The sequence below is a fragment of the Perissodus microlepis genome, chromosome 11 (assembly GCF_051167445.1).
Source record: "Perissodus microlepis isolate ML-2025 ecotype Zambia chromosome 11, ASM5116744v1, whole genome shotgun sequence".
Taxonomy (NCBI): domain Eukaryota; kingdom Metazoa; phylum Chordata; class Actinopteri; order Cichliformes; family Cichlidae; genus Perissodus; species Perissodus microlepis.
The window spans coordinates 24295090-24315666 of NC_140471.1; the positions used below are offsets into that span (position 1 = coordinate 24295090).

The window sequence follows — 20577 nt, forward strand, 5'->3', positions numbered from 1 at the left end:
AAGCGCTCTTAAGAATTTCTTGTTTAGAAATGAAGGCAAGAATTACACCCAAAGTCTTTATTTAAAAGTTTAGTATACATATTAATTAAAATAAAATTATTGGTACACATATTATTTGTAGAAGATTATAAAATTGGATAACAGCAAATATGACTGACAGCAAGGAAACTCATGAAAAGATAATTTGACATACAGAAGTAGGGTACTGTATCAACTGCTATACATGGGTGACAGGTTTTGAAGCATTTTAAGTAAAGAATGCTTTAACTTTACTACTTGACAATAGCTTAGAATAGAGTAAAACATTTAAACAATTGTGTAGCATGTCCCTAAAGCACTGAAGTTTTTCTTTAAATCCAAACTCTGACATTTAGCTGTTACTTGTGTTTAAAAAGGCCTTCTGCAGCAGCTGGGAGCTGAGCGGATGTGACAGCTGGATACGGGGGAGATGTGGGTAGGTGATCAGCTTTGACACTGCTCGTATCTGAAAACAGAATGCAAAGACACACTCACAAACACACACACACAAATCTCCAGTGCCCCAGTCTCTTTTATTCTTCCTTAAACACAAACACAGACAGCCCACGCAACAACAGCACACGGGTGAAGGAGTGCTGCCTGTCAGCGCGTGGCGTGATATTATGCCACAGTGTCAGAGTGATTTTCAGGCTGGGGTGATTGGTGAGTGTGAGAAGAATGTGAAGGGCACATGAGTGGCAGTGCAAACACACAACATACAAAAGCACACACAGGTGATGCAACTGTGTTTGCTTACCGCTCCAGTTCTTTATAGACATCATCCTCTCCTCTTGGCTTCAAATCCTGACATAAAGAAGAAAGGGGAAACGGGAAAGAGAGAGAGTGAGTGAGAGTGAGAAGGAGTGGGACAGAGAGGAGAAGGATAAAGAGATGTACTCAGGCGAGATTTATGTCCCTCTGGTGTGTAATGAGATTGATTTGTTAATACCACTAATGTAAGGGTGACAGTTGATAGGCAATGTTTTTATCTGAGTGAAGGCTGATAGATTAGAGGAGAAGACTGGAAGTGAGAAGGAAGACGTATCTGCTGACAGCTTAGGGAGGGTGCAATAGAGAGAATGAGACTTTGTATGCACTAGTGAAGATGTGTGTCACAGTTACTTGCACAGACACATGCATGCACAGTGCCTGCATGTGTGTGAGTGCATAATAACTCACCATGTAGACTGGACCCTGGGGAGGGGCCTGTTGGGAGGGGAAAAAACTGGTTTAATGAACATCAAGTGACAGAGAGGGAGGGACACTTGAAGTCGGAGGAAAACAGAAGCAGACGAGGGAAGAAAAAGTGCACTATAGAGAGAAGACGGTAAAGGGGGAGGGGAGGGGGAGGGAAGCAAATACCAGAGGGGCGATGGAGAAGCGGGGAAGATGAGGGCAAAAATCATCAGGAGGTATTTAGTTGAATTCATCACCTGTCTAATATCTTCAGGATTCTCATAGATGTTCTCTGCTTCACCCGTGTGGACAGACAGAGACTGCTCGATACCTGAGTACAAAAAGACAGTTACTAGTGTACACGCACACAAACACACTCGGCTGCACAGGGATGGAGGAGCTGGGAGTGGGGTGGGGGGCAGATTCATTACAACAACCCCAGAGGATGTCACGGCCCAGATCACTCAGTGGAAGCCAACAGGGGCCGAAGATGGACGGAACACGGAAAGCTGTCAAAAAAGAAAACGCCAGAAGACTCACCGCGATCAGAAATGTGTCTCTGTCTCCATAGCAACACACCGACAGCTGCGGCAACCAGGGGCACCAGGAGTAATAAAGCAGCGAGAGAAGGGTGCGGGGAGGAGGTGGTGTCATCGACACTCTCTACAAAAAGAAAAAGTGAGAGAAAGAGAAAAGAGAGAGAGAAGCATGATTTTTTCCAAGAACGGTGCTAATATAAAACTCAGAGAGCGGTGATGGTGTGCGGTTGAATGACATTAAGGCTGTCCAGGAACTTATTGCTGTTTGCTCTCCAGTTTGTTCTAGTCGAGCGGGGGGGGAAACCTTTTTTTCTTAACACTTGGAGCTATATTTTAGGACATTTTGCACTTCCAATTTCCTGAACATGTTACATGGATTTGCATCATACTGCTGTCAGTCATAGACAAAGGGTGCAGTGAAATAAGGCGAGGAAATCGAGAATCTGACAGACAGAATGAATAGTCTGTAGAGCAGCTTCGAAGACATCGATCTGACAGACCCTCCGTCTGGACAGTAAAGGCTGTCAATTTGAAGCATGGATGAGAAGACGGAAAGCAGCAGTATCAAGGAGACCAGATACTCTCTGATCATTACAACAAACAACAAAAACTCAGCAAAATGCCACTTCCACACAAAGCTGTTTATGCAAAAACATAACCCTAATTATTCCATTTCTCATTTTCTAAATATGATGTAGGTAAAGTCTGGAGATGCTTTTCTTTGCACTCCGTTGACATCTGATCCCAGCGACAAAAAGCTTCTAGGCAAACTGACAAACAATGGGGGATTGCAGTCTTTCAGCCAATCCCGACCGATGCAGTATTTAAAAACAGGTGGTTTAAAAGCGTAGGCATGATTATCACAAACATTACATAAGCACAACATTAGCTCACTGTTGTACAAGTCAAATTTTGTGGGAAGAGCACATGCGTGCGATCAAACTTGTCAGGATTGTTTGCATAATGACGGTGACATCAGTCTTGCAAAACACAGCCACCGGGCAACATGGGAAGCAGCAGGGTGGCGCCTGTTTCCACAGAGATTGCGTAAATTAGTGCACCTGAACAAGCGCACCGTTGTCTGTCTGCTCAACTGTAGACAGAGCACAAAACAGTAAGATCTAACAAACGTCTTTGGGTTACACAAGAGAAGCCTCATTCACTCTCAATCACTGCAAAGACTGATTATGTAATTACATAATTAGCAGAATTTATGATTAACTCCTTCATTTAAGATTCTCCAAAGGACAGAAAACAGGTGAAAAGTAAAGTTAACTTTCACCAACTTTTCACACATTTTGTTTGAAAGGGGATTGGCCCTTGGGCTTCACCTTAGCCCCGGTGTCTCAGCTTTTAGCCAGCTTCAAAATAATCAATCATTATGTGCTGTGTGAGGTGTAATTGATTGGTGAGTGAGTGTAGAGGTTGCTAATGGAATATTGTAGTGAGAGCTGACCCCAAGACTGACCTGCTCTGTTCTCCATGCCAGCTTTAACGCATGAATTATGGTAATTGAGCACAGTGAAGTGAGGCGTAAATGCCCCTAGATTCTCATGACCACTTGTCCTCTTCTTTCTTTCTTTCTTTCTTTCTTTCTTTCTTTCTTTCTTTCTTTCTTTCACCTTCCTCTATATCTTTACTATATCTTTCCCCCATTGCCACTTCTTTACCTCGTCTATTTAATCTCAAATGAGGTAGGGAGTGATTTATATTATTGCAATTGTAGGGAGGAGTGCCTGAAGAACTGCTTGAATGCTTTGCAAACGATGGACAAACTGAAGATTGACAATGACTGCAGAAAATCCCTGACATTTGAAGTATGTTGTGTGCTCCTCAGCACAATAATTGGTTCAATTCTGCATTCTTTGAACTCTGCCACCGGTGAAAGAATTTTGACAGTGCATTGTTATTTTACCTCCTACACCATGCACTCTGCTTGGCTTACATTTCAGTTAATATCCTAAAATTATAAATATAAATATGGGTTGTTTGGTGCACTAAAAACTTGCTTCACTTACTTCCTGCTCAAAGCACAAAAATGATGCTACCCGAGATGTCTTCCAGAAAAAAAAAAACAGTTCAGAAACCTTAAACTGTCACTACTTATTGTCACATTATCCATTATTAACCATGATTTGATTTTTTGTGCTATCTTGCACTATTGCTGTGTTTGTGCAGTCTGCCACTTTTCAACAGAAAAAAAAAGTAGGTCATCCAACACTCACATTATTTGAATTTTCACTCTGTTCAGTCTAAATTCCCTGTGACATGCTGGAAAAATGCAACGCTTGTCATATTTATTCTATACACAGTTGCAAGAAATAGTTTGAATTACCAGAATTTATGAGGCGATTACTCATAAAATGTGGTCTTATCTTTATCTAAGTCACAATTATAGACAAATCTGATTTAAAATAATAACAAACACAGAGCTACCAGCTAGAGTGCAGGCTGAAAGTTGTTACACTCTTGAATTTATTAACTTGCTGAACCCCCTTTAACAACAACAATCTCCAGTGGATTCTGAGACTTGCGCATCTTTGAGACGCTCTTGTTTCAGTTCATCAGTATTTCAGGGACATCTTGATTGAACAGCCCCCTTTTTCTTGTAAACTCATGAACACCCATGTCTTGAGAGAAATGCTTTTGGAGCCCTTTCTAGCATTATGCACTTCTATGATGCCATCATCATGTGAGAGTTGCTTCAAATCAGTCTCTCTTGAGAAGAGCAGACTTTGCCAGTAACCTGACTTTGTGTGCATGTATTTAGTAAGAAGAGGCACATCTTCAGCCTAGACTTTAAATATTTACTCAGTGTGCTCAATCTGTGCATAAAAAGTGCAACTTCTAGCTACATATTGAGTCAGATTGTGTTTGTCTATAAGCATGACTTAGCTTATCATCAGAATATCCAGAAAGTCCAAAAACTTTCTCTTGCAGCTATATATGTATCGCAACCTGACCACTCCAATCAGACAAAATCTTGCTGCCTCATCTCTTCTCCTACTCGCCATTCACCCTCCAACGCTCGTTCTTTCCTGTGCATTATTCTTATAGCTTTACCATCACCATGCATCACGATGAGCTCTGGGGGCCTTCAACCCAAGTGATGTATTGGGTTATGGGGAGTGAACTCATCTCTGCTAAGGGATTCATTCAACTGTCACATCCTCCTGTGCTCCTCCACAGCCACCAATACAATAAGCTTGAATTATTTAGTTTTTGTGGGAAGAGATGTCCTAAGGTCTTGTCTTCTTATACTCAGATAGCTGGGTGAGTTTGATGAGAAAAAAAAAATAGCCTATATGGCTTTATATTTTCTAGAATAAAATGCAGAGTAGAATATTATCCAATGCATTAAGTTATTCAGCTGGATATTATCACAAAGACTTTTTGTACAGAAGCTTTGACCTGTGACCTCTTTAGCTACATTAAGAAAGCATAACATATGGTATCTGTCATGAGCGTTCATCTCTGTAAACCCAAGGCTCTCTGGCAGACGAGCTGACCTGGGGTTGGCTTGAATACGCCATAGAATGCTTCGTGGAGCATATATCCGGGAAGCATCCACATTCATGGTTAATTATTCCCAAGCAGACAGGAAGTCTGCCAGGACTGTTGTGTGTTATATAATAGTGATCCTAAAGAAAATCAGAAAACACACCAACCTTTGGACAAATTCTGCACAACCTTTGGAGACACTGTGATAGCTTGTGTTGCCTGAATGGCCTGCCCATTTTTCAGGTGGAGAACGCAGGTGTAGTTTCCTGCTATGTCAGAGGTGATGGGCAAGGGCAGACTGGTGGTGATGCTGCCAAGGCTGCTGCTTGACATCTTTAGCTTTCGACTCTCGTTGTGATGCTTCCACTCGACTTTTCGGACCTGGGACCGCTCCGAGTAGAGGCAGATCAACTCCATCTTTGAGGAATATTTCTTGATTTTAACTGTGGAGGTGATGCAGAGTGATAAGCGGATGAGTGGAGGGCAGCACAGGAAGAGAACGAGACCAAAGAAATAAAGGGAAGTCAGTAGGAATGATGAGTTACAGAAAAGGCAGTTGCGGGGGGGAACAAGGTGTGTTAAAGGGTAGTGTGTGAATATAGAAAAGGGCAAGGACAGATAGAGAGTAATGAGGTAAAGGGATATGAAAAACAAAGAACAATTCAGAGAAGGGTCAAAATAATATATATTCATTAACTTGATTTGCTGCTAATGCATCGCTTGACTGTGACTGATGTTTAGTGTCTCATCGAAGTGGAATGAGAATCCATCTGGGTGTAATCAAGTTCTACAGACCCCATCCACACACACATAAAAAACACACACATTTCACTCTTGATTAGCGTGATCAGTGTGGGCCACCTACAGCCTTGGTGGGAGGGCAGCAGGTATAATCATGCATAATGATACTCATAATGAGGTGGGGTAAAAATATATGCATCACATGATTAGTGCATTGGTGGTGCATGGTTGGATGTGTGTGTGTATGGGATGCAGATGTGTAAAGCAGGGTGACAGTGACTGATCGCCCGGTCATGTCTGGACAACTGTGATGGATGCCAAGGGGACTGTGATTAGTAAAACCCTCCAAGGCCACCATGACAGGGCATGGTGTATGCGTGCATATTAGCTTTGGTGAATGTGGGTGATAATGTGTGCTTCTGCAAAGTGTGAAAACTCCCCAAGGCACACTCATAAAAATCAACAAGCACTCTGCTTGATTTTTTTTCCTCCTTTAAATTCATGAATTGAGCAAATGTTCTTTTTCATGTGTGTAAAGTCAGTGTATTCCTTTAATAATGTAATTTATCAGTGGCTGCAGGAAATTTTCTCTTCCTTTATTCTGCAGTCAGAGTGCATCGTCTGTAGGAACACTGAACTGGGTTAGAGAAAAAGTCGGTGTCTTGCTCAAGGACAGTTCAGCAGGAGAAATGACACCTTGACACGGGCCTCCTGGAAGGAAGTCTCTTTTCACTACAGCACTCTTTGAGCCTGCACTGACTTTGCAACTAAGCTGCACATAGTTTAGTTTCACAATTTATATGGTTTTTATTCTATGGTAAGTTCAACACCATTGTCCAGTGTCATTGTGAAATGTATTAGCAGAGGAACAAAAGAGGCATTTATATTAGTTTAGTATAAAGACTTTAAACAAAGTTTGTTTGTTTTTTCCAATGAAAAAATATCTAAGGTTTGCCAAACAGCCTTAAACATACTCGGACTTATTGTGCAGCAAGCAAAGACGCTGCAATGAGGCTGATTTTATTAACATATTTTAGACTGATCTACGTTGTTAGAATGGTCTTAAGCTCACAGTCTAATGCAAACTAGACAGTTCTCAAAAAAAGAGGACCAACTTATTTTGACCCTAAAAAGTTTTCCTCCCACATCCAGGGTAACTTAGAACTACGACAAAGATAAAAAAAACAATGACATTAACTAAAAAAATGGCAGCTAAAATTGTGGCGTAAAAAAGAAGGAGGTTGATTGTCTGGAAAATCACTGTAGCTACTTTTTCTGTATCGCTATATTTAGAATTTTTCTGTAACAATATCCTGGTAAATGTGAAATTTTCAAGCCGAAAAAAGATTTGTGTTAATCATCAGTTAGATACTAAGCCAAACAAAGCAAGTTATTTTGATCTATAACGTCACCCCGAGCACAAAAGTGAATAAGCATGTTTCATTTAATGTCAAAGTACTGCTTTAAAAGTGTACAGAAAAATGAAAAAATATAATAATAAAAACAGAATAAGTAGGTGGAGAAATATAACAAATGGAGATGCCACCAGCGATTACATGAAAGGTCACTGAATGAATTGATGAGTATGAAAATGATGAGTGAGTCATATGTTATGGCCTTTGCAGGATTTCAGCTCAACACAAAAACATATGGCATACTTTATGATTAAAAGACCAAATAAAATCCATCCATCCACCCATGCATACCTACATATATATATACATACATACATACATCAACTGTTTACAAAGCTTGTAGTAATATATTTTGAAGGCAGCGCTTAAATTTGTCCAGCAAATTTAAAAGTCTAAAATCTCTCTAGAATCTGTGTCAAGGAGAATAAAGACAATTTGTCTTTTCATGTATCTCTTTTATCACAGATGCTTGCATAACAGCATCCTTTATGTCATTCTAACACATGTTACACTAAAACCAACAGTCCTAATCTCCAGTGACCCACTGGAGCTGCTCCTATTGTTTTATTCCTTCCAGTCCACCTCTTTCTACTGCCTCCTCCCTCTGACCCCGATCTGTACCTTTCAGCACGCTGAGTGACGTCCTCTGGCTGAAAATGTTGTCATTGAGCAAGACTTCACAGACGTAGAGGCCACCATCTTTCAAGTCAGGAGTAAGCAGAAAGGAAAAGCTCCCAGCCTCTGGGTTGTAGGGTAGACCAGCCATCTGTAGTTTCTCGTTTTGATTAGTCATTAGAGTACCCCTCCAACGGTCGTAATTGAACACCTTCTTCATATTATATTGATTTCTGGTGTCTGGAGGAACCCAGTGCACCTGCACATAGTCCCCCACAACACCAGGACAGGTTAAGAGGAAGGATGTGTGAGCCTGAATGGCAGTGGAGATCAGAGGACCTGCAGGAAAGGGTGGAGGAGGACAGATATGGAGACATTACTGTCCAAGAAGACACATGGATGGGAAATTCAGACTTAAAAAGTGGATGCATGAAGAGTGGGGTAGAGAAACTATAAACAGAATAGCAAGAAAGTGGGAAAATGGAGATACAGTAGGGAAAAAAAATCCTTCAACAATAGGGATTACATTCTTATATGCTGAGAGTCACTTCTTCAGCTCTGCTCTTGCATTCTGCTCTGCCTGATTACCAAGCTGCTGACACAGGACTTTCAGACTGCTTGTGTTACAGAGTTACTTACCATGTGTTATATTGGTGAATGAGGCCACTTTGTCAGCTGTGGGGATGGGGTTGGGTGGGGGGCAAAAAGCAAATAATGAATAATACATAAATGTAGCAACTATAATATTCACAGGAGGACTAGCTGGATTTTAGTGCAGATCTACACTCTGCTTTTGAGTCTTGAAACTGGTCTATAAAAGTAAATACTTTGAAGAACTGTAGCTACAAGTCTTCTAAATAAATAATGCTGTTGCTGGAGTTTCTGGCATTGATGCCTACTTGCACCATCAATAAAAGCAACAACAAATGCATTCTAGCTCGTAATGCTTCTGCACGGCTTCTCTTCTTCCAGTCAGCCTTACCAGAAACTGTTACATCCACATTGAAAGCAAAGAGACGGCTGCTGCTGTTACCCCGGGGGTAAACCATACAGACATAAGCACCATTATCGTTGTTCAGAACTTGTGGTAGTTTGGCCACAGTGTTGGTCTTTGACTTTTTTTCGCTCTTCAGTGTAATATCACCAGGTCCTGCCCAGGTGACCTTTGTGAAGGCAAAGTCAGGAGTGACGCTGGCAATCAGCCGCAGGGTGCTGTACTGAGGAATGGGTACATTGGGGACGACGCTGACTGGAGATGAGAAAGGAAAGAGTTAATTTGTGCAAAGGCACTTAATTCTCCAGGCATTTAAACAAACATTCATTGTGGCAGGCAAAAACAGCCTTTTATTGCTGTATCTGGATGATGTGAGGCTCCTTTCGATTGCAAGTAAATTATTTATCTGCTGTGTAACTATCAACATAAATCTAGTGGGTTTTAAAGTCCAGTGTTTCCCTCTGGAATGCAGTGGATTAAAGGTTCAAATAAAACAGTGTAAACCGAGCTGCATATATAGGTGCACTGCTTGACTTAAGAAGATGTGCCAGATGTTACGAAATAAAAGTGTGGTAGCAGAAAAGATCATTTCCTACATATACTGTTTGCTGTCATTTATAAATCAAGCAAATAATATTATTTTAGTTATGCAGCATTGTGAAGAAGAACTGTGTATAAAAAAAGACATAGAGAGATTTAAAAGAAAAGGAAAGGACAGCATGGAGGAGCCGAAACGCAGAAAAATCAAAAACAACTTGTCACGGCCAGGCGGATCAGCTGCACGCTGATCAGCACTCTCTCTGTTTCTCTCTCTCTCTCTTCATCTTCTCTCTCGCCAGGGCGGAACTCACTGTGGGTTCACGCCCTCGGCCCACGCCCTCGGGAGATGAGACACCTGGGTCTCATTAAGGGGAGCAGCATTTAAGCCAGGAGGTGACTGCTGTTCGTCGCTGGATCGTTGTCTACCACGCGTTAGTGAAGTCAAGCTACAGCAAGTTTAGTTAAGAGTGTTTTCCTTTGTGCGTCGTACTTAACCCTGTCTCCCTGTCTACAGAGCTTCCTGGATTTTCCCCGTGTGATTCCCGTGTGGCAGTGTCGGAGTGTGAGTCTGTGATCGTGTGAGTGGATAATCTGAAGAACGCGTGCTTTCCCCTGGACTTCCCTGGAGACCCCTTCTCCCCCCACTCAGCTGTATATAGCACCCCCCCCCCGCACATTCTTGTATATACACCTGGTGAATTGTAAATAAACCCTTCTTGTGAGCATCAGAACCGGAGTCCTGCGCTTGAGTCCTCCTCCAAACCGTAACACAACTAAGTTAAAGTCTCCCTCCACTAAAAGATTTAGTTGGTATTTCTTCTCCTGGATGTGGGACTCTACAGAATGATGGATGTTCAGAGACACATGAAAGCTCTTCAAGTGGAAAGTTTCTCTGAGTGTACCTAAAATGTGTTCTTAAAGATGAGTACCCAGAAGACTGATCTGGGACAGACATCACAACTACTTTGGAAGTCAGTGGTCCAATAGGTAAAATACACTGTTGAAGCCTGGACTCACAAACACTGAGAACAGACTTTTTCAGTGGCAGCTTGTGTCCTGTAGTAACATTTGGAAATTCATCTGTTTTCTTAACTGCTTATCTGCTAGGTGTGGTGGGCTCGAGCCCTCGTCATGGTCTGACAGGGACTATAAAGACAGACCACATTTTTCCTTCCCACTGTCACTCACTAACTGCTTGCTCATGAGGGTCATCTGATTGTGTTATTGTAGGGTCTTTACCTACAATGTAAATTTCCTTGTGGTGACTTGGAGAAATGGTGCTATATAAACAGAACTGAACTGAATTTGGAGGGAGGGAAGGTAAACACAAGAAGAACCCTCACATCCACACCTACAGTTTATTTAGAAGCACCAAGAAGATGGAGTACCTGAGAAAACCCCATCCAAACTTCATGTAATCAAGCAGGAGGTTTCAAACTACAGCTTTCTTGCTGTGCTAACCATTGCACTGCCATGCAGCCATGCTGAGAATTCTTGAAAACCGCATTACAAAAATTATTATTTAATGATGAGTGTGTTTAGATCTCACCAATTACCTGGAGGGGAACTTTAATCATTTATAGATCTGTATAAACACATATGCATACTTTATATATCTGAAAATCTTTGATGACATGTTAGTAGGAGTATCTTTCAAATGCACTATAACGTCTTGTTATTCCTACCTGTAAGGATGACTAAAAGGATAATCTCCTCCTTGAGTATCTTCTCTTGTTGTCGTATCAAGCATGAGTAGAAACCAATGTCTGCTGCTTCAGGCTTTAAAGACAGTGAGAAAACCCCACTGTCTTTAAAGTTAGAGTCAGTCAGTTGCATGGATGGCTTCAAGGCACCTCCAGAGATCCTTTCATTTGCACTGGCTAACATGATCAGTTTCCACTCATTTGTACAAAATAGCTTCACCTTCCAGTTAATGGTCACAGCCCCTCTCACACTTGTGTCATTGCAGATCAAAGTGGTAAGCATTCCTTCTCTGACCACCACAACATCGTTCCAATCTGAAGGAGAATAGACACGTTTGCCATTATAAAAGATTAATTCCTGAAGCTGAAATGCATTGAAAATATAGTCTTGCTTTACTGCTCGAGTTTTTTTAATCTTGTGCGCAAAGGACAGATTTATGTTTTTAAACTCAAGAAATGACTCTACACATGGCCATATGTAGAGTAAAAGCAACTATTACAGTTAATCCTCATCCCTATTTATGAGTAAAAATGATTTAGATGAGTTTAGCTGAGGCTATTATGAGGCTTCTGCTGTTAGAGTCAGTCATACATAATGGTTATCTTTCAAAGTCTTTTTAGCACAGAATTCCTCTCTTTGTTTCCCCAGACAGTACAGTATTTCCTTGTAGTGCTGCTGTGGATGGATAGTAACAAAAAGAACTTTGCACTAAAAAGACTACGGGAGATAACAACTCGATTTATGTAAAACAGACAACTAAAGCTTCACATTTGCTTCAAATGAATTTAAAATGCATTTCAGAAAAACAAATACTGTGGATTTTTCCATCTTATGATAACTGTGGGCATATTGGTGCTGCATAGGATTAAATAGCAAGGTAAACTGGACCAGGTGGCCAAAACGGCAAACAGCAAAAGGAGAGAAGAAAGCTTTTTTCCTTCTTCTTAACTTGGTAAAAGATACAGTAGGTACAGTTTTTTTTTTTTTAAATTGACCCTCTGGGACAACAAAACAAGCCCCACTAGGTGTGACTCATCATCATAATTTACATTCAGAGCTGTGAATTCATTAAAGTTTGCACTACAAAAGCTGTAATTGCTGGGAAATGAAGGCAGTGTTTTCAGCATGAATAGTTTCAAGTACAGTTTAAAAAATGTGCTTCCAAAAATCACAGAAATCGGTTCATACCTGTGATGCCGACGCGACAAGAATATACCACAGAGAAGGAAGCAAGAATAAAGGTGAGAAAACCAGCCTCCATCACAGATTTAAAGAAAAGAAAAACCACTCTCACTGCACCAGTTGTCTCTGTCTCTGAACTGTGACCTTTCTTACTCTTCTTCGGAACAGCAAGAAGTATTTTTCTGCATCCTCCAATATTATTGGTTTGCCTGAGTGGCATCTTAACAACTTTGCTCCACATCTTTGAGCCGAACAGGATATGGAGCAACCAGAATGGACATAATCAGCAGGAAAAGACTGTTATTATTCCAGTCATGTATGTGTGCATGGAGCTGATAAACTACATACACGGGCATTACCATAATGTTGGTGTACAATGTTTTACAACACTTCCGAGCTGAACTTCAGGGCAATTAGTAACAGAACTTCTGACCCCAACGCCGAGTTTGACAAAAGGAACGAGCATGTACTCATGTGCGTATCACAATGTGTGTGTGAAACTGAGAAAACGATAAGAATAACAGAAAGTGAGGGATTGAGGGAGATGAAAAAGCGAGAAATAAAGAGCTTGGGTTGGTGTGGGTGCACTGCAACCCCTAGGCTACATGTCTTTACATCCCATAAATGTCTTTAATTAAGCTAAAGGTATTATCAGCTCCTCTGAGCACTATTACAGATTTTTCCATAATTACCATTGGGTGAATGGGGGCGGTGAAGAGAGATAGTGAAAGAGAGAGAGAGGGAGAGAAAGTAGATATGTATTGTGGGTGTCTAATGACGGGGAAAGAGAGAAAAAAAATTAAGAGCAGCACGAGGGGGAGAAATGTGGAAGGAGAGGTGCTCAGACAGAATAAAAAAACCCGGGGAGAGAAGAAGTGTGAGAGAGTGTTGCAGGGGAACAGAGACAGTGTGACTTCAAAGAAGCCTGTGGCTGCTGACAAAGAACGTGGTGCTGATCCTGTGGCCCCTCCTCTATGGGTAAATAATCACCATAAGCCTTGGCTCTGTCTAATGAAGCCACTGCCAATGAGCTAATATCTGTTAACTATGGGCTTCATTATCACTGCCACAGACCCCTGGAGAGCATGAGGATGGAGGACGGGATGAATAGCAGAGAGGAGTGAAGGACGAGTGGACAAAGAAAACTGAATGACATGGGAAGAGGGAGAGAGGAAGGGAAGGAAGGAAGGAGAAATGAGGAAGGGGAGGAACGTGAAGTGTAAATGAAGGGAAGGTGTAAGGGTATGAGATGGTGAGAAAAAAGGAGTTGAGGTACTGTGTAAAGAAAGTGGGTAGTGGCTGGTAAGTGGAAGGTGTGAAGGTCGATTTGGTACGGGTATGAAAAATGGATGAGTGTGGGAAGGAAAAGGAATGAAACCCTCCATTTGGTGGCGACTTTCTTTAAAGCTCCTATTCTCCCATGACTGCATAAGATTTAGCAGCAGCAGTGCAGGTATGGGTGGTCTTCGCTCACTTCCCATGACTGCGCTGGTCTTCTAACACTGTGCTACAGAGCCAGGAGGCAGAATGAATTCCTTTTTAGGAAAAGAGGTCTAAAAGAAAAATATATTTTACAGCTGTTTTTTCAGGTGTGCACACCATTGCTTGACCTCTGATCACTATCAGCGTCTTCACAATTTGCATCTCAGAAATAGTCTGGAAATAAGAAGCTTGAGGGGAACTGAGAAAAGGAAGAGAACGGCAGGAAGAAGGCAACATGGTTTAAACTGTGGGACTTACGGAGATGTAATTACATTGGCTGTAAAACACTTGGGTATAGGGATTAGACCTAAACCAGATAATGCCATTGCTATGCTAGTGTGCACCCTGCTTCAGAGGAAAATAGGGCAAAATGAATTGGAAGTTATTCTGTAGAAGAAAAAAATCTCATCAACAATGAGTGTGCTGGAGTCTGCAAATAGATACATGAGAAGCTGTTTCCTTGTGATTTGATTTTTGTGGCTGCCACTGGTTTCGTATTTTGTCGTTCATTAATGAACGCTTATTGATTTTGGCATCTGCTGTTCTGGGGTTTATATGAGCTAATGTCACGTCTGTGCGCGGAAGCAGACAGCAGAGGGCGTAAGCATCATCTGCTTTATTTCATCATGACTCGGAGGAATTGTGTAAGCTAACTTTATGTTGTTGTTGTTTTGTTTTCTGGCGTGTTTTTTTAAAATATAGTTTTAGGTTGTAAGTCACTTTTCTGTTGGCAACAATTAGTAGTCTACACAAATTGCTGGTGAGATTATTTTACTTGGCAGCGCCCTAAAATTGGAAGTGGGTCGTGAAAACGGTATCATCCTGATGCTTTTGAAGGAATAAATCTCCCCCTCAAAGTGAAGCACATAAATTGTGTGACTCTGTTCTTTACGCACCAGCTCCACTGCGCATCTGCCCGTCAAAGAAGAGAGATCACTTCTCTGGTGTCTTTCCTCCCATTTTCTTCTTTGGTACAGTTCATCATCGGGGGTCTGTGAACAGCGGGTGCTGTGTGGTGAACAGATTGGAAAGCTCCATGAGGCAAATCTGTGATATTGGGCTGTACAAATAAATTCGCCTAGACTTAAAACCTGCTGCGTAGTTTGGATGGTATCTAGGTGCAGGTTGTATTCCAGGGAAAAATTCTTTCAGCAATTTCAACAAGTTGTTCTCTGAGCCCCCCCGCCTGCCATTGCTAATCTTAATTGTTTTTTTCGGAGGGGGGTGGAAAGGATAAGGACTGTGACGCCTGATGACATCACCTCAGTCACACTCGCAGTTCGAGAGCCGCGCGCTCACACGCAGGAAATAGTTGTTGGAGCAGAGAGAGAGAGAGAGAGAGAAAGAGAAAGAAAGCAGCGGTTCTTCACATCCTGAACACCGGCGGAGAGGAACTATTCACCTGTGCGCTGCCAGGACGAATTCACAAGGATTTCCATTCATTTTTAGCCCATTTTGCTTTAAAGACGAACGAGGGACACTTCAAACAAGAATCTCTGTCGGACTCTTGACCTGTCCTGTAACCAAACAAGTTTTTATTCTTTAAGTGAGATTTTACTCCGAAGTTGACCTTTATTTGAAGTTTTTTTTTCTTCTCAAAGCCCTATTTATTTCGGCGATCCTTCGTTCCTGGGTTTTAGCGGACCGTAATCAACCATGGCGAGACATGACTCCCGAATCTGGCCTGAATGCACAAAAATGATAGGACTGCTCTGCTTGGTTTCGTCGATACTTCTACAGCACGGTAAGAAAAGATCACTTATAACAAGTCAGTAGTGTCCAGCTCATTGCCGACACCGTCTTGTTTTCCGTCTTCTTCTCCGAGCTTGAATAATTTAGGAGAAGACCAATTTAAACCTGACTACCACCTGTCAGGGCGGTGACGGGCGAAGAAAATCCAGCAGGTGATTTCCTTGCTTTCTGTACAGGCGACGCTTTAACTCTTCGCTTTAACTCGTCGGATTTTCTCTGAGTTTTGACTGTACTAACGTGAAGTGCGGTGGTCAGAGAGATAACTCTTTATTTTAATTATTTCTCTCTGAGGTTTTGATCGTAAACCAGGCCCATCGGTCTTTGACCCGAGTTTCGGTCGGTGACTCAACGCCATGTTTAGTTTCCCTAAGGTGTGGCTCTGTGGAGCAAGGTGTTGAGGCGAGGTGCCTGCTGCGCTTCATTGGTGACTTCCCCTCTTTAAACCTAGGCGCTGTTTCAGTCTATCCTTCGTACTCCTTTTCCCACCTTAAAGCCCATTTCATCCCCACTGCCCCCTCCATGCTCCTTTTCATTCCTGTATCCACGCATTGACGAAAACTGGTCTGGAAACGGCTCTTAATGTACACTGAAACTGACAGAGGGGGCAAGAACTGGATGGTCCGTTCTGGCTAATATCTAGATGGAACTTGCGCATGATTTTCTTTCAGTGTACCACTTGGATTTTTTTAATGTAATCTGGCGTCTATTACTTTAAGCAAAGTGACTGGCCACGCCTGCTCGCGTTAATAATTCAGCTGTTTTCCTGTCTGCTTGAGCTCAGGTAGCGTACAGGTACCGCGACCGTAGGGCTCCCCAAAAATATTCCTGGTATGCACTTAACCTATTAGCATATGAATATGTTGCAGGAAACCAGTTCAACATTCTCGCTGCCTTTCCTCACTAGACCGGGTATTTTGTTGTTCTTTTTTCCTGTAATTGGGGCAGGAATGTAGGACTAGATCTAAAGTCCTGGCACAGCTACAGTATACATTTTCAATAGTGAGCGGGTTGTGGTGTTTTTTAATTGCAGTTTTTGAGTTATTCATGCAGTGGACCTTTTTTGTCCGATTTCATTTTACAGAACATGAAGTGCTCTTAGTGGAGGGAGAAAAGTGGAGAAAACAAAACAAAAGGCTTTACATATTTATGAGTGAGGACAAAAGCAAGGCATTCCCTGTGCAGGCACAAACGTGGCTTTTTCTTTTCATTTTTAGTATTTTTTTCCCCTTTTTTTCAAAAGGGACTTCTGTCTGACTTCCTTTTGGTTAATATGCTATGGGGAACTGAAACTTTTTACTGGTCTCCTTTTGCATTTTTTACCTTCACTTTTCCCTCTAGAGGTTTGACAGCAACCACTTACCTCCACTTCTCCAGCTTCAATCTGAGAGCGAAAGAAGTTCATTAATTTTCTGCAAAGTTTTCAATTTAACATGGCCCAGCTTTAATGTAAAAACCTATCCAATTCAATATTGAATTGGATAGGTTTTTAATTATGTTGGCTTCTGTAATATTTCTGAGTTCAGCAGACAAGTGGCCTGCCAGTTTAAGCTCTGAAATTGAACTATAATACCAACCGCGACCCCCAAGATCACCACGAACCATGGATGTGGGTCAGAAAGGCTTTGGCCCATTACCAAGGAGATGTTTTTATTGGAAGAACGGTGGGCTTACATGAGGGGGAGTGTGGTTTTTTTTTTTTTTTTTTTTTTAAAGTGGGGGAGTATGAGGCTGTGGGAGTATTGTCTTTATGGCTGAGTAAGCTGCGTGTTTGCAGGGGGTGGCTGGCTGGGCGCCCGAGAAACCGGTGGGCATGCAGGGTCAGGGCTGGGGGAAGAGACTCTGTCCTTCTCTGCTCACAAATAAGCCATTGTTGTTGTGTTTTTTAATCTTTTGTATACCTGAAAGCATTCAGAAAAGTATGCAAAGCCATTCTTGATGACTCTCCTCAGATTCAAGCAAAAACAGGTGGCTTTTCAGCGGCCCGCTGCTTTTGTGCGTTGGATTGATGTGGCTGAGTTTCTGGATTGGCTGGAAAACGCAACAGGCAGCAACTGATTAAGACAGGCGACGCCCTGGCTACCCTCTTTCCCACCGTCATTTGAAATCTCTCCCCCTCCCTCCCTCCCGCCAAGCACGCGCTCCCTCCCCCACCTCTGCTGTCCACTACATACAGAGGCCTTGTTCTTGTCTCCGTCTGTTTTTTTTTCTGCTGTCTTTTATTCTTTCCTGTCCAGAGCTTTTGTGTGGGTGATGGTAGTGATTGGGTTATTCAGATGGCCTCCCTCACTCCCCCCACCTCTCTTCGAACTCAAGGCCGTGCTGTTTATGACAGGAACAACATGCAGCCAGACAGGACAATAAACCACATGACCTTACCATAGGCTGTCATGACTGTAGGATTTCAGAGCTGTATTCTTTTTACAGCTACAATCACACCAGCTAATATGATTATGCAGTAGAATATCAAAGTACTGAAAAAACCACAGCATTTTCACAATCATTAACTGCCCACCCTGTTCAGTCACACACAGACACACACACGCACACAGATGTACTTAGCGTGGATACTGATTGACTCGAATGTACTGATCTTTCTTTTGGCAGTCCTCGGTGTGCAATAGTTCAGACTATTAGGTCTAACAGTTCCCCTCCACATGGTGTGAAACAGTGTATTCCTGCCAAGTCTGGAACAATTCATCATCACAACAGAGGAAGAGCACTAGACTCTGTCTATTAAGAGGAATGTAATTGATGGATCATGAGAGGAGGTTTTTTTTTTTTTTTTTTTTCTTTTCAATGCTAATAAAGGGGAAGAAAAAAGTAAGTCCTTAGTATCTCATTAGTCTCAGTGGAGCGAGGAGTTTTCAGTCTGGCTTTAGTTTTTTGTGTTAATGGCTGTTGAGGTTTGGTCCTATCATTATGTAAATGAGCTGTCCTCACCCTTTTGCACCAGCACCGTAAATGTCAGAAGTATTTTGAAAAGGTCAGGTGTGTGCTTCTGTACGTGTGAAAGAAAATCTCGTCCCGACTGTGATATGTGCTGGTAAAAACACACACACATGCACGCACACACATACTCGCTGAGCGTTCCTGTTTAAATGACACATCAATAACGTCTTCCTCTCGCTTATGGTCGCCATTAAAGGTTTGTTGATTCAGACATAAGTGTTCTTGAATTTATGGCTTAATGGAGACATGAGAGTGATGCCAATTCATTGTATTTCCCTTTATACGTGGGCAGTGTTTGGCAAATGTGTCCCAATTAATTTTGAATAACAAAATTGTGAAATGATTGAAGCTTTGGCATTTCACCAGATGAGCCTAATGATTTAGACAGCTTTTTAATACTACTTGCTATTTTTTTTTTCCAGGTGCAGGACTTGGTAATATTTAATGGTCGCTCAGAAATGAAGCACCACTTATCCCACTATAAAATTGTGACGAATGTGAAGCTTTTTAACTGACGTATTGAAAACATTTTAGCACAAGGCACTTTTCATTTTAAAACCAATATGGTAGCTAAATTGATTAAATTGTTGATCCTTGACATTTTACCGGATTTTAGGTATACAGCTATTTTGATAAATCAGGTTTTAGTGAGATTACTTTGCTCCATAGAGTTTTCATTACCAGTGACCACAGACACAAAAGATCCACCAGGTTTATTGTTGACTTGGCAAATATTATTAGACTGGATGGATGGAGCGGAGCAGAGGGGGTCGATGCGCGCCAGCCACTGCATCTTGTTGCGTTTTAGGCCACATAGTATACCACAGAGGCAGGCACAGATACGTGTGCACATTTAGCTGGTGATGCATGGGCGATGTAACCTGAGGCTGCACTGTAAGTCAGATGACATTCCAATAATAGGGCGGAGGCGACACATCACAGAATGACACTGCATGTGTGTATTACTGTTTGTTTCGGGAAGGCAAGTGTTATCCTCATCAGCAACCCTGTTATCTTCTACAGACATCAGATGTGAGGAGTTCCTTTTTTCCCCCAACTCCATGCTCATTTAATTGACTGCCTTAAACGAGGCTTATCCTGCAACTTGTAATAATGATAGTGGGTTTCCTGTGACAAGAGAGCCAAAGCCAGCAGCTCTGCATCTGAAGTCCCTCCCTGCTCTCCTCTGTTGACTTGTACACGCTGGGTGGATGGAGGTCACACTGGGAGCCCCCAGCCGGCATGTTTGTGTTTGGCTCTGAGAGTTGCCAGACGGCTGAAGTCAGTCCCATCTGATCCAAAGGAAAATGAGCAGAAATCCTTCTTTTGGAAGGAATGCCAAACGTTATTAATATGCATGGTGCAGCTAAGGGGTTTCTAAAAACACAACTGTGCTGGGGTCGATGATATTCTTGGCGGAGGTGTTGGGTTTAACTCCTCTCTACATCAAATCTGCGTGCATGTGCACACGCACTGATTATGGTTCGACGCAAGATACCGTTCCATAACGTACCCTACCCACCCACATGCTTCTACATAATGGAGACTTTTAAGACTGTAGCATTTGCTGAAGTTGCATGCCAGGAGCTTATCTTGTATACAGTGGGATTTTTTTTTTTTTTCTTTTTTCCAGTCACACACACATTTCCACACCATTAGTCAAGATACCTTCTGCCAAATCTCCATTTTCCTATCTGCATTTTCCTGACAAACCCCAGATGGAATTTAGGGGGATGCAGGTCAAACCCATTCCAGCTCAGCCGACGTAGAGAATGAGCGGTAATTCCAATCGAAGATCCATTGAAAGGCAGCCAAATTCTTTAAAATGAAATCCTCTTAATTAACTAGGCTTGGGAGATGGGTGTCTCTGTGACCCTGCTGTAGAAAAAATCACAGAGGATGAGCAGCGGAGGCAGAGCGGTGAGTGGGGGGGGGGGGGGTTGAGGTTGTCGACATTTTCAAATTCCGC

The 20577-nt window shown here is 42.1% G+C and overlaps 2 protein-coding genes across 3 annotated transcripts in view; one reads left to right on the forward strand and one right to left on the reverse strand.

Moving 5' to 3' along the window:
- Nucleotides 1-42: 42 nt before the first annotated feature.
- On the reverse strand, nucleotides 43-13811 carry g6fl (g6f-like). The gene is made up of 11 exons (XM_084944783.1): nucleotides 12432-13811; nucleotides 11225-11557; nucleotides 8988-9254; nucleotides 8645-8680; nucleotides 8012-8344; nucleotides 5402-5677; nucleotides 1735-1857; nucleotides 1452-1525; nucleotides 1198-1224; nucleotides 776-822; nucleotides 43-484 (listed from the first exon to the last, which is right to left on the reverse strand). Exons 1-11 carry the CDS (start codon nucleotides 12664-12666, stop codon nucleotides 463-465), a joined length of 1773 nt encoding a protein of 590 aa, XP_084800909.1. The 5' UTR covers nucleotides 12667-13811; the 3' UTR covers nucleotides 43-462.
- Nucleotides 13812-14908: 1097 nt separating this feature from the next.
- Nucleotides 14909-20577, forward strand: part of LOC146377951 (nectin-2) — an 85479-nt gene continuing 79810 nt past the window's right edge. For both annotated transcript variants that reach the window (XM_084943482.1, XM_084943481.1), the window contains exon 1: nucleotides 14909-15651. In XM_084943482.1, coding sequence (XP_084799608.1) covers nucleotides 15564-15651 — 88 coding nt within the window. In that variant the 5' untranslated portion in view covers nucleotides 14909-15563. The remainder of the gene's footprint in view (nucleotides 15652-20577) is intronic.